This window comes from Argentina anserina, chromosome 4 (assembly GCF_933775445.1).
Source record: "Argentina anserina chromosome 4, drPotAnse1.1, whole genome shotgun sequence".
NCBI lineage: Eukaryota > Viridiplantae > Streptophyta > Magnoliopsida > Rosales > Rosaceae > Argentina > Argentina anserina.
In genome coordinates, this window is record NC_065875.1 from 23,251,800 (window position 1) to 23,266,014 (window position 14,215).

The 14,215-nt window shown below is 37.8% G+C and overlaps 1 protein-coding gene across 2 annotated transcripts; it reads left to right on the plus strand.

The window, feature by feature from the left end:
* Positions 1 to 1,912: 1,912 nt before the first annotated feature.
* On the plus strand, positions 1,913 to 9,766 carry LOC126790443 (phosphoenolpyruvate carboxylase 4). Of its 2 annotated transcripts, none has more exons than XM_050516677.1 (20): positions 1,913 to 2,280; positions 2,381 to 2,544; positions 2,739 to 2,874; positions 3,143 to 3,220; positions 3,314 to 3,382; positions 3,539 to 3,617; positions 3,723 to 3,799; positions 3,924 to 4,019; positions 4,514 to 4,655; positions 4,787 to 4,909; positions 5,424 to 5,500; positions 5,634 to 5,828; positions 6,056 to 6,181; positions 6,275 to 6,376; positions 6,477 to 6,623; positions 7,328 to 7,426; positions 7,567 to 7,655; positions 8,043 to 8,169; positions 8,233 to 8,439; positions 8,724 to 9,766. In XM_050516677.1, the coding sequence occupies exons 1-20, from the start codon at positions 2,125 to 2,127 to the stop codon at positions 9,546 to 9,548; spliced, it is 3,114 nt and encodes a 1,037-aa protein (XP_050372634.1). In that variant the 5' UTR covers positions 1,913 to 2,124; the 3' UTR covers positions 9,549 to 9,766. The 2 variants fall into 2 exon arrangements, with proteins under 2 accessions (XP_050372634.1, XP_050372635.1); XM_050516678.1 differs by having other exon boundaries at positions 2,760 to 2,874.
* Positions 9,767 to 14,215: the final 4,449 nt, after the last annotated feature.

Sequence of the window (14,215 nt, forward strand, 5' to 3'; positions counted from 1 at the left end):
TGCTACAACAGCAGTACCTGATGCTTTCTCAGACTGCTTCTTCTTCTTTGGACATTCGTTTTTCCAATGTCCCTTCTCTTTACAGTAGTTATAGACATCATTGGATTTTGAACCCTTTGAAACTGGATTCTTATATTTCTTCTTCCCCGAACCTTTCTGTCCCAAACTTCCACTGGCTACCAACCCTGCAGCCTGATTGTCTGAACTAGTACCGGTCGCCTTATGGCGCATATCTCTAGTATGTAAAGATGATCTAACATCCTCCAGAGTCAGAGTATCTCTCCCACCAATAAAAAAATCCACAAAATTCTCATACGACGAAGGTAGAGATACCAACAGAATTAGAGCAGCATCCTCATCATCAACTTTAACATCGATATTACGCAACTCTAATAGAACAGTGTTTAACTGATCTAAGTGATCTCTTAGAGATGTACCTTCTTCCATACGCAGACCGAACAGACGTCGCTTTAGAAGCAACTTGTTGGTTAAAGACTTCGTCATGTATAGACTCTCAAGCTTCAACCACAGACCAGCCGCAGATTCCTCCTCTGCGACTTCGGTGATTATATCATCTGCAAGGCACAACATAATTGTCGAGTGTGCCTTCTCCTCCAGACTGGCCATCTCAGCGATTTCTTGATCCTCTGACTTCTTAACCAGCGGCGCCCACATCCATTGTTGTTTTAACAAGGCTCGCATCTTGATCTGCCATAAACTGAAGCTGTTCCTCCCTGTGAATTTATCAATCTTCACATTCAAACCAGACATATTTCTTGGCGGAAATCACAACCAGGCCAGATAAATCTGGCTCTGATACCAATTTGTTATAACTAGTGCAAGAAAGAACACAGATTTACGTGGTTCACTAACGATGTGTTAGCTACGTCCACGGACAGAAGAAGAACAGTTTTATTATGTTGAGGAAAAATACAGAACGGCTTGTATACAACACACAATAGGTTGTTTATATACAACCCTAAACCCGATATACTAGTCCTAATAGGAAACCATAACCTAGTATAACCCGATATACTAGTGCTAATAGGAAACCATAACCTAGTATAACCCGATAAACAGATAAGCCGCCAGAACAGATTGGATGATTCAAGGCATATATTAACAATAACGTCATGATTAAAGCATTGAAATCGTCTCACATGATGGTTCTACGATTACAATAAGAACTCAATGTTCTTCATATGGTCACAATTTCTCAACAGTCACGAAGCATATCATTCATCTGAGACTCATTCATGTTGGTCCAAAGTAATGTTACTTGTTCTATGCTCTTGCAATTTCAATTCCCTTTTGTAGGAGGATGTGCTTATTCACTAGTGCCCGGAATCATGAGTAGATTTGCGATAGTTGTTAACGTATAATTAATCACTTAATTCAAGTGAAATATAAACTTTTTTAATTGAAAGAAATATCCAATAAAGACAATTCTTTTAGCAAAAGATGACACGATAACAAGCGTATTATAACATCTTAATTTTTGCTCGTAATCAATCTAGTGTATAAATAACGTTAGACCGGGCAACATCGTCAATCTCTTTGGATAGAAATGTCATGTTGTGTACAACTTCATCATTTCAGAGCAAGAAATTAAAATTATCATCTGAATTTTTTTATGGAAATAAATAAATTAAATAAAGGATCCCGAAGACATTCATAGTTAATAATATCAAATACAAGAGCTCTAAACGCCGCGTGAGGCACTCTTAAATTATCATCTGAATTACATGATCCAAGTTACTTTAACATGATCACAATGACAGAGACACTACGATAATACAAAAAGAAAAAGAAAATCGAAAATGCATTCAAAATAATTATAAATTTACTAAACTTGTCATTTAAAAACAAAGGAAATCGAGTGTTCTCCGAGTCACCTGGTCTCCGAGGGGTCAGAGAGTCACACAAGTTTCCGACCAAAATAGCTGCCCCCAATACCCGGCGAGACTACCACTTGTGAACTATCCCTTGGGCTTTCCCTTCTCTATAACTAGCTCCCACATTCACATTCACCCTCCCCCGAACATCTCCTTCCTTCCTACTGTAAGAGACTATTCGCTTTCTCTCTCTCTCTCTCTCTCTCTCTCTCTGCTTCTTGCAACAACAATGACGGACACGACGGACGACATCGCCCAGGAAATCTCGTTCCAGAGCTACGAAGACGACTGCAAAATGCTCGGCAATCTCCTCCTCGAGGTTCTCCAGCGAGAAGTCGGCGCTCACATGAGGGACAAAGTCGATCGCAACAGAATCCTCGCTCAGGTTCCGCTGCTTTTGCATTTTGCATTATTTTCCCGAGTTCGTTTGTAATTCTGCAAGGAACTAAATGATGATAAAAACGACTGCGTTTTGGCGCTTGCAGAGTGCTTGTAATATGAGAATGGCGGGGATAGATGACACGGCGGAGAAGCTGGAGAAGCAGCTAATCTCGGAGATGTCGGACATGAGCTTAGCCGAGGCGCTCACCCTCGCTCGTGCGTTCAGCCATTACCTCAATCTCATGGGCATTGCTGAAGTTCACCACAGGTAGTCACTCTATTAAGCTCTTGATCACTAAATAATGTCCATTTTTATACTAAATATGTTGTTTAAAAAAGAAGAAGTTGAATTTCATATATGATTTGCTTGGAAATGAAAATATGAAGTTTAAGAGGTTGGTGTTATACGTTTGTGACTACATTTTAGCTTCGAGATTGTTATAAGCATTTTATTGAATATAGGGAGATTGTTGATCTGTGCAGGGTTCGAAGACAGAAGAAGGTGGCAACTTTAACAAAATCTTGTGATGATATTTTTAATCAGCTTCGGCAGGGTGGTGTATCTCCAGACCAGCTTTACCATACTGTTTGCAATCAGGTTTTTTTCTTTCTTTCTTTTTTTCTTTGCTTTCTATTCTTCGTCTTGATTTGTATGCCTAGAGAGATTTTCGTGGGGGATAAGATATCACTAGTATCGTTTAGATCTCTGTAATTAAGGAAATCACATTAATGAGCTCAGGTTCTTGCTTTATTGATGTGGCCTTGTGGTACTAGGTTGCTGTATGATCAATGTCTGCATATCTGCTGTTGTTGAGTTACTCAGCTCACTTAGCTGTCTTCTCGACTTATAATTCATCTTACTGCAGGAGGTCGAGATTGTTCTCACTGCACATCCAACACAAATTAATCGCCGAACCTTACAATACAAACATCTTAGAGTTTCTGTGAGTGGCTTTAGCAATTCTTTTTTATGGTGAACATTATGAGTAAAAGACATGTGGAAATTTTCTTTGGACTTAATATCAAATTACTTGCAGCATCTTTTAGATTATAGAGACCGACAGGATCTTACTAGCGAAGACAGAGATATGGTGATTGAAGATCTGGTATGGTTTTTCCAACATTATTGTCTTTTTCCAAGAACCAGTTTGTTTTTTGAGAAAAATGTCCAGAACCATTTTGTTGGGTGAAGGGGGATTGCATCTTAATAGATTTGTATATTCTCTAATACTACTGATTTAAATTTTACTTTTGCTTTATAGGTACGAGAAATAACTTCTATATGGCAGACAGATGAGCTTAGGCGCCATAAACCCACACCAGTTGATGAAGCTAGGGCAGGTAAACCACTTCAACATTAGAGTCAATTAATACATACATGCTCTGGCACTTTGAAATTTTGCATCTTTGCAGACAAAATAAACTTGTATATGGTGTTTAACACAGGTTTGAACATTGTGGAGCAGTCCCTTTGGAAAGCCGTACCTCGTTATTTACGTTGTGTCAGCAATGCTCTAAAGAAAGTTCGTCTTCAAATTCTTTCCTGGGACAGTGGGACTGTTGTGTTTCTAATTCTTTATATTTATATGCTACCCTCTGTCCTTCTATACAATTTCTCATTATTATTTTTTCTAATTTATTTATCAGCACACTGGAAAACCACTTCCACTGACTTGCACACCAATCAGGTTTGGGTCTTGGATGGGGGGTGATAGAGATGGAAATCCCAATGTGACAGCAAAGGTATTCGTGGTTCTTATTGATATTTTATTCGTAAATCTTCTCCGGATGGTATTAGTTACTCTATTAAATCTAGAGAGGCCCTTCATGTCAACAGAAGACCTGAGGAATGGACTAATCACAAGTTTGGCTTATATTAGATCTCTGTTATTCATATATTAGTTTACTTTAATATTGCATTGGGAAGTAAGTTATGTTTTGAGGGTATATAATAAAGCAAGCCCTGGTGGCTTAGAATTACTTGGTAAACTTTCAGGAAGACATGAATGTGTTAGTTCTGTAAAGTTTTAAACCATCAGTTTACTGCTCACTTCTTATATCCATTGTTCTCTTCATTTAATTATTAGAGACGGGGTTTCAACTGTAAGGATTCAAGTTTGCTGCCACGATATCATGATTACATTCCAAACTTATTGTTTGTATACAAATTAAAATGCTGTCAGACTGTCTAGCTCTTATGCCCAACCATATCAACTTGTCTCTTTCTATTGCTGCAGGTCACGAAAGATGTCTCACTTTTATCTAGGTGGATGACTATTGATCTCTATATTCGAGAAGTTGATAGCCTGAATTTTGAACTATCCATGAATAAGTGCAGTGATAGCTTGTCAAAATTGGCTCACGAAATTCTAGAGCTAGGTATGGCAATTTGCAGTTCTTTTCACTGGACATTAGTATTGGCTGCATAGTATCAAGTGGAGACGATAGAAACCATAGCTTCAATTGTTTATCAATGTGCTATGTTAACGTTGTTAAAATTGTCTCATCAGAATCTGAGTGTGACGTTCACCAAAGTTGGAATCATCATTGTTATAATAGAAATCAGGTAAAGCAACAAGCTGCCGCACTTCCAACGCAACTTCCAGCTAGAGCTGATCAACCCTCTTGCACCGGTGAATATCTGATTATCTTCTTAAATCTACTTACTTATATATATATATATATATATATAGAGAGAGAGAGAGAGAGAGAGAGAGAGATTATAGAAAAAAAAAGAAAAAAAATGAATATTTATAATCAAAAGCTTGTGTTACTTTATTAATTTTATATGCTTCGTGAGTGCCATCTGTTTCATAAATACGAATCGAATAAATGAGAACTTGGTCAAGTATTTTACAAACAAACCTGATATCAGCTCCAAGAAAGGAAATGTGTATCATATGAGCTCTTGAAGTTATTTCCTTTTCAGATACAGAGGGAATCAATTCTCATAGAGAAACTTTTACTTTTCCTGTACAATATATAGTGAGCTAGAGCTTTATTTCCACCTATAATCTACATTTAGCAATTTGTCTTTTCTCTTTGATTATTGTGTTCCTGTTGTCTTTATTTACCAGCACCTGGTGTATTCTATGATCAATGTTACTCATGGTTTCTGAATCCTTTAAAACTTGCCTCTTCATGCAGAATGCAATGTTGGTCAATCTCACTACCCCAGAAGTGAATTTCCTCGAACTGGGCGGCCTGGGAAACTAAGTCAGCAGGTAGCGGTTTTTCCTGGATGCTGAGATTTGCTTCTACCACTATTTTGAATTATTCTGTGGTTTAACATACAAGTTTTGCAAGAGTTAGCATTAACTCAATATGTTGTCATATTTATACTATTTCATCTGGTAGGATGAGCCAGAATCTTCAATGCCAAAGTCTCCATCCCAGAACTCTCTTCGTAATGCTGGTCTCATTGCCAAAAGGAAAATGTTTGCTGAGTCCCAGGTTGGAAGGTCTAGTTTCCAAAAGCTTCTGGAGCCAAAGCCCACTCAGAGATCTGGCATTGGTCCTTATAGAATTGTTCTCGGTAATATAAAAGATAAGGTATGTTTATCTGCTTTGAATATGTCAAGTCTGTTGTTACTGGAGACATAGCTATGCTTTATTAATTACTTTTTCATGATGCTGCTTTGGGATACCACCCTCTTTCTAGAACTGCTTGTCCATTCTGACTGTGTTGCTTTTTTTAGAAGATTGTTTTAAAAGGAATAGATTACAAGGTCATTTGTTTTTGTTAGTTACTTATGCCTGTGTATGTGCCACCGGTACAGCTTATAAAGACACAAAGACGGTTGGAGCTTCTTCTGGAGGATCTTCCTTGCGATTCTGATCCATTGGATTTTTATCAGACATCAGAACAACTTTTAGAACCACTGATCAAATGCCATGAATCTTTGGTAATCTCTCTCTCTCTCTCTCTCTCTCTCTCTCTCTGCGCAGACGCATTTTTGCAATTTCAGATGACAAGTTATTACCATCATTATTTGCAGCATGAATGTGGATGTGGGGTCCTAGCTGATGGTCGGCTTGCTGATCTGATCCGAAGAGTTGCTACCTTTGGGATGGTACTAATGAAGCTCGACTTGCGTCAGGTGTGTTTTGTTTTGTTATTATTATTTTTTATTGCAGAAGAAGTTGCTTGCTATATGTTGAAACACATTTTAACTGAAGATTACCAAATATGTGGGACAGGAATCTGGTAGACATGCTGAAACACTTGATGCAATTACCGAATATTTGGATATGGGTACATACAGTGAGTGGGATGAAGAAAAGAAACTGGAATTTCTAATAAGAGAGCTCAAAGGAAAAAGACCGCTAATCCCCCTTAGCATGGAGGTAAAGTCATAGTGTTGGGATTAATATGCTCCAAAGTTCAGAACAAGTTACTTCTATCCGAAAGTTACTGACTAGAATTATTTGCTATATGTAATGTGTCTCTTCATTACAACAGATATAAGAAATTACAGGTAGTCATTATTTGCCTACATAAAATTAACTTTTAATAAGCAAAACAATGTATCTAGCATGATGATGGAATTGTGACTATTCCTACAAGTTAAGCTGTTAGGATTGTGGTCAACACTATTTATACTCTCAGAATCACTTCATAGCTTGTGTTCAACTTAATTGGTAACTTTCCCACTATTCAGTATTGACCAAGTCTTAAACTATGATGGTGTGGTTCGAGAAATGTTTGTACCTAAAAAATTCAAAGAGAAGAGATTTGAAAATAGAATTATGAAGTACTTGGTGTAGAACTTTGGAAATGTAGTTCTGCTGAACCCAAATTTATAATCCATAGCTTGGTGAATTTGGAATTCACTCCTAAATGGATATTAGGTCAGTGCTAAGGTTATGAGTAATCAAAACAGGGGCTTTCATATTAAATTATGTCGTCGCTGACAGGGGCAAGAAAAAGTAATTGAAACAGGAAAAGGAACTCAGAAATGAGAGAATTATTAATATGTTAGAGAGCCTTCCTGTTGATTACGAGGCCGAGTTCATGTCTGAGGCTCATGCATCTCCTCATGACATTTCAGGTTGCTTCTGATGTTAGAGAAGTACTGGATACCTTCCGCATGGCTGCTGAGCTAGGGAGTGATTCACTTGGAGCATATGTGATTTCTATGGCTTCTAACGTATGCCATACTACTTTCATTATTGATTTCCAGCTTTGCATTTAAAGGCTAAGGAACTTGACTATTCAATCACAAAGTTTCAATACATGAATTTTTTTTACAATCGGTATATATGCTGCCTTGTACGTTGTAAATGGCAGGCAAGTGATGTCCTTGCTGTGGAGCTTCTGCAAAAAGATGCACGACTTGCTGTTAGTGGAGAGATAGGAAAGCCATGTCCTGGTGGAACGTAAGTATAGTATCTTATATTGGTATTGCTGGATTAAATGGAACTTCTTTACTTACATTCATTCCTAGGGCATCAAACGTTTGCACTTCATTGAATTTATTGGATTATTTCTCTGGCTATACCGAAAATGATGTAGTATACTATCATTTTGTTAGTCTGTGTGTACATTAAATTAGGCTGTAGGCCTGTAGTTCTTAGGCACCTTGTGATTGCGTAGAAAAGAGATAGGATTGGTAATCGAAGGTGGTTTCTTCTCCAGGTAGATCTCTGTTACTGGTTATGAAATCACCTCATACATATGTAGTCATTGCTCTATAGGATGATGTACTTTTGTTGGCTGAATAGATCAATTACTTTACAGACTAAATTTCATACATCTTGGAACAGGCTGCGTGTGGTTCCTTTGTTTGAAACTGTTAAGGACTTGAGAGGAGCTGGCTCAGTGATCAGGAAGTTATTGTCTGTTGATTGGTACCGGGACCACGTCATCAAGAACCATAATGGGCACCAAGAGGTAGCTACAGAAGTTCTTGAATTCCGTTGAATATTATGGAGCTTACAAAGTTATATTGAACAGGTGATGGTCGGATACTCTGATTCTGGGAAAGATGCAGGGCGTTTTACTGCTGCATGGGAACTTTACAAAGCTCAAGAGGATGTCGTAGCTGCATGTAATGAGTACGATATCAAAGTCACCCTGTTTCATGGGAGAGGGGGAAGTATTGGTCGTGGAGGAGGCCCTACATATCTTGCCATTCAATCCCAGCCGCCTGGCTCTGTGATGGTAATCTTTTTGTTTTGTGCTCATCAACCTGCTCCAACTAATTTGATTGTCCTCGTGGTTTTGAATTTACCAATTTGCAAGTTGACAGCTCACGAGTTCACATATAGTTTACACATGTCTTGAAGTAGGACATTACTGATATGCTTGTTAAATTGTGTCTTAGTTAAATTTTGTAGTGACATTCTTTCTGTAGTTTCTCAATCTGTTTAGCTTGACATTTCATGGTTAAACAAAAAAAGCTAGGTTTTGTGCTTAGCAACCTAAACTCTTGTAAATACTTTCAGGGTACTCTACGAACTACTGAGCAAGGAGAGATGATTCAGGCAAAATTTGGGCTGCCTCAGATTGCTGTCAGACAGCTAGAGATATATACAACAGCTGTGCTGCTTGCAACATTGCGTCCTCCACAACCTCCTCGAGAACAAAAGTGGCGTAACCTCATGGAGGAGATATCCAAGATCAGTTGTCAGAATTACAGAAATGTAGTCTACGAAAATCCAGAATTCCTTACCTACTTCCAGGAGGCCACACCACAGGGTGAGCTTGGCTACCTCAACATAGGGAGCCGCCCCACAAGAAGAAAGACCTCTACAGGAATTGGACATCTTCGGGCAATTCCATGGGTGTTTGCATGGACTCAAACCAGATTTGTTCTTCCAGCATGGCTTGGAGTTGGGGCAGGTTTAAGGGGGGTTTGTGACAAGGGACACACTGAAGAGTTGCAAGCTATGTACAAAGAATGGCCTTTCTTCCAGTCTACCATTGACCTCATTGAGATGATATTAGGGAAGGCAGACACTCCTATATCCAAACATTACGATGAAGTCCTCGTCTCAGAAAGCAGGCGCCATCTTGGTGATGAACTGAGAATGGAGCTCCTAGCGACAGAAAAATTGGTGTTGGTGGTTAGTGGACATGAGAAACTATCTGCCAATAATCGGATCTTGAGGAGGCTGATTGAGAGCAGGCTTCCCTATCTTAATCCCATGAACTTGTTGCAGGTTGAGGTACTCAAGAGATTGAGAAGTGATGATGATAACAAAGAACTCAGAGATACATTGCTAATCACAATCAATGGGATTGCTGCAGGGATGAGGAATACAGGCTAAGTGCTTGTTTACCGGAACATTCCAATTTGCACATTGAATTTTCGTAGTCTTGTATTTTTTTTAAGTAAAAATACAAGCTGGTATATATAAACAAACACAGCCCGGATTCATGGGCAAATTGGAAGAGACATCTTCCAAGATTATTAACTGTAAATGTTCAGAGTACAAAAACGACTGCTCTATTGCAACTGTAAATGTTCAGAGTAGTCTATGCTAACAAAGACATCTTGCCATGTATAGTCTTGTAACTCTTGTTTATCTTTAGAGTTTCTTGTTTATCTTAGAATTGTTCATTAAAATTACAACAACACACTTCGCAGACCAAAAAAACTCAGATGAGATCACCGGACCTTACATGGAATTGGACGCTTATATGAAAAGCTGAACGTAATGTACATATGCCAGTAAAAATAGGTGAATCGAGTTAAAATCTAGCTAGTGGGAAGTAAGATTTAGTTGTACTTCTCCACTAAATTTAGAACCCGATTTCCAAAATCTACAAGATCCTCTTCTCTCCTTCCCTTCTTTACTTGCAGACCGCCATCTTTTAAGTGTAGAAGAGATGCGAAATGTTCTGTAAAGAAGGCACCATGCAGTTTTAAGTGAACTGATGGAAGTGATGCCCTAGTCAATCTCAGTGTAAAGCGTCGTGCTTCAGTTCATAGTGGTTTACAGCACCCAATAATTAGTCTTATGTATATCTAGATAAATAGGTGATCTCATGCAAGGCTAGCTATCTGGCTCTTAGTGGTAGTACGGCACTGCATGCACCACCAGCGCGCAGCAAGCTCTCTCCTGTCTTCCATTCCTGTTCTGGGTGGGAACTAGTCGTTTCATTTCACTTCATTTCCTTTTCTTTCCTCTGATTCTTATCTCCATTATATGTTATCATGCAAGACTTGTTCTGATCGTTCGACTTGGTACGTAAAAAGGAATGATTGACGTAATTTTGCGTAATTTAATTGGAGCGGTGTTCGCGCCTAACTTGTAGACATAACTAGCAAGGTTCTATTTGCTTGAAATGCTACCGACATGAACGCATATCAGATCGAATGCAGGCATCGATATCGTTGAAAATATGATATACAATTTGAGGAATCTGTTCTCTCCAGCTAGCTATGATAGGAGAACAGTTTCTTATTTGAACATATAGCTTTCTATTACGATCCAGTCATGTCTACGGAGGAACATAATCAGTAAAGTGATCGAGTCATGAGAATGTTGTGTCAAATTATTCAGCTCCTTACAGTTGGGTTAGCTAATCACACCGTACTAGATCGATTAAACTGGCTAGCTAAGCTAAGTAAGGTCCAAAACTTTGAGGTGACACCTCTATCTAGGTCCATAGTTTGATAGCTCATATCAATGTAATCATTTTGCGAGAATAATTACAGGCCGTGATCATGATACGACTGATGGATTATTTTAAGTTTTCAAAACCCCAATGGTGACGTAAATTTACGTCCTAACGATCGATATTTGTTACATCATGCTTCATTCTTCAAGAATCGGAACTCATATCAAATATTGAATTCATAGTGATTCTAAGAAAAAAAAACATAGGTGTTCTGCCTTAAAAAAAAACAATTCAGTCGATTAATTAAGGAGTGATTTTGAGATTTTTTTGTTGTATACTAGTTAGATTTTTGAGGACGAAATATCAGCAAGAATTATTTATATATTGCCATGTAGACAATGATCGCAGTCCGCGTAGAATGACATTTTCGGTATGATAAAACTTATATAATGTAGTTCACTGTGCTTGTCCATATTTGAAATGAAATTGTACCGTTTTCAAAGGCACATACAGAAAAATGCTACCAAGATTAAGCATAAATAATGTCCCCTACATATCTAGGCCGGCTCGTAATGGCTTGCTAACGAACCCCATGCGAGTGCCATAATACATGCAATCAAATCCGTTCACTTCATACATATTAACTCCATGTTTTGAAAATTATGGCTCCAAACCACTATTGACAATGATTGATATGCATTGACCCTCTTTTTTTGACAATGCAGTAGTAATGAAGCCCTTTTCCACTACTACCACCACATTGCCAATTTGATCGATCATGGAGACGTACGCCATATATATTATATCTCCTAAAGTTAAGACTGGATTAATTGATTGAAGTAAAAATAAAATGTTCTGTCTGCTGCCGCTTAGTGAATGCTATATGCCAACGACCTGTTGAACAACTACTCCTATAGTGCGATCTTGAGAGGTCCATATAATGCTTCGATTCCCTAACGCAAGTTGATGTATCAGAAATGACAGTGATTCTTGTAGTTATGCATGTTTTGATTTATTGTTATATAAAGTTCCATATTGAATTATCAGAAAAAATAATTCTCACACACACACATATATATATATATATATTCATATTTTACTACGTATGCTTTACATTTGTTGGAAGTAAATATAGTGAAAATTTTAGGGCTGCTGGCCTGATCCGTTACGAGGATTGTTTATAGCAGATTCTGTATTCCCTAGCTACTCTGAGAGTATTAGTAATTGATCTCATATTTTTTCCTTGCAAGTGACATCCGTGTCAACCTTGAATATCACTTTTCTCCCATTATATTTGAGTGTTTTTGTTTAATCTTAGATTCCAGACAGACAGTGATATTTGTTTGGACGGCCGGCCACCAAATGCAAATGGGTACGTGTAATTCTAGATGTGTTACTTGTTATTATTTAATTATCTTAACAGTATACTAATTTGCTCATTATAACCATCATTTTGAGGAAAGTTTCATTGATGTTTATAAGCTCTAAATTTGTGCGTAGTCCCAACTCCCAATATACCCCGGTTAGAATTTCAGGTTATATAAACCGCAACGTTCATTTGTCGTCGACCCAAACCCTAGAAACCCTGGATGTCATTGATAACCCAATTTAAGCACATCTAAATCAAAATACTTATTACGATTACGATAAGAGATGGCCTCAGGCGACATGCAAGCATAAACCACCTGATGAATTGTACACCTCCTTGTTCCAAGAAGAATAAGTAAATTAAAATCAAATAACAATAACAGCACTAGACATGTTAAATTACCCAATTCAAGTCGCACTGTAAACACGTAATCATCTGATCATCAAACAAGCAATTTCATTAATATTAATTATATAGTCAAATTGGCATCCATTAGGTGCTTTATAGTTAATTAATTAAGAAACTACATTTATCCTCTAGTACCTCCTTTTAATCAATTACCCTATTTCAATTAGCAGATCGAGTAGTGGCAGTTTTATCATAGTGTTTTTAAGTATAAAATATTTGTACGTAAATTAAGAATATATAAGAGGTAACTGGATCAGAAGCAGATTTGTTCCCCCTCAACATGTAATCTGTATCAAGCTTTAGATTACAAAAAATAGTATAACTAGGATAAGTACGTGTTTAGTTTTGTAGTAGGAATGGCAAAGTTCATTTGGTTGTTTTTAAAAAGCTAAAATTTTAAACAATATTAACGTAGACTTAAGGCCAACATCAATTGCAAAATATTGATATCCTTAAACTGGTCAAATACCAACAAATCGGGCTAATGACATGTGTTGTGCTAACTAATACCATTATACTCAACTCGTTTAAAGCATGCATGCATGCCCTTTCGGCCAAACTAGAGAAGTTAGCTTCTAAGTGTCGGAAATCGTATTGGTCAACCTTGAAAATGTAGTATGAGAAACTGATTGAACTTAGGATATAATTGATGATTTATATGCGCCGGCCAGTTTGGACTTGATTTGAATATCGATAATATATTTTCGATCGCTTGCATGAAGTGCATGGCTGCAGTAAATTAACAAGATAGTGATCGAGGGTTCGAGCTAGCCATAAAGTATTGACTAGCTTGCTAGTGGAGCCTTTACTAACATTCAAGATAGTGATCGAGGGTTCGGCAAGGCCGGTTATGTGTCAAAAATACCTCAAGGCGGAAAAGAATTGGAGGTCTCTAAGATGTAGTTCTCTAAATTTGTCTTTTTTAGCCCATATTTAAAACCATGGAATCGCGAGGTGTCCGTGCTGAATGTGCAGTGGAGACGACATAGCCGTAATGAGGCCACTTATGCTGGAAGCATATCCACACCTCTTCTGACACTCAATTAATTTCGAGGACAAAATTTTTTTAAGGGGGTAGAGTGTGAGCCCCTGTAATTTTTTTTTCGGCATTGGTGTCACATTAACCGACATTTTTCCAAGATATCAAATTTTTTGTTTATCTTTTTTATGTTAAACTATTTGTCGTCACGAGCGTGAATTTATTCGCGAAATATTTTTCCGATGCTTAGGTTAATTTTATATGCAATTACGAACTTTACGATTACTTAAGTCGCATTTTCAGAAATTACACTTTTTACATTTTTAAATCTCAGCCCTTAATCTTCATCATTTGATCTTTACTGTTGAATTTAAAGTAAAATGAGAGCCTATGTTGGGCTCTCCCACACACACACACCCACACCCACACCTGTCTCTCAATTTCTTTTTCTTTTCATTCTCTCTTTTATTTCTTCTTCTTTCTACCTCACGCGTCACTCTCTTTGTTCTCTCTGTTTAAAACAGAGAAACCTAGAGACTGCGACATTTGACCGGCCGCGCCGCCACAATCCGATCAAGTCAGGGATTGTCACCACCACCATTCTCCCCCCTCCC

Coding starts and splice junctions, on each gene's coding strand:
- LOC126790443 (XM_050516677.1), top strand. CDS start 2,125: ATGACGGACACGACGGACGACATCGCCCAGGAAATCTCGTTCCAGAGC. Junction 3,618..3,722: donor AGTTGATGAAGCTAGGGCAG/GTAAACCACTTC, acceptor TGTTTAACACAG/GTTTGAACATTGTGGAGCAG. Junction 6,624..7,327: donor TAATCCCCCTTAGCATGGAG/GTAAAGTCATAG, acceptor ATGACATTTCAG/GTTGCTTCTGATGTTAGAGA.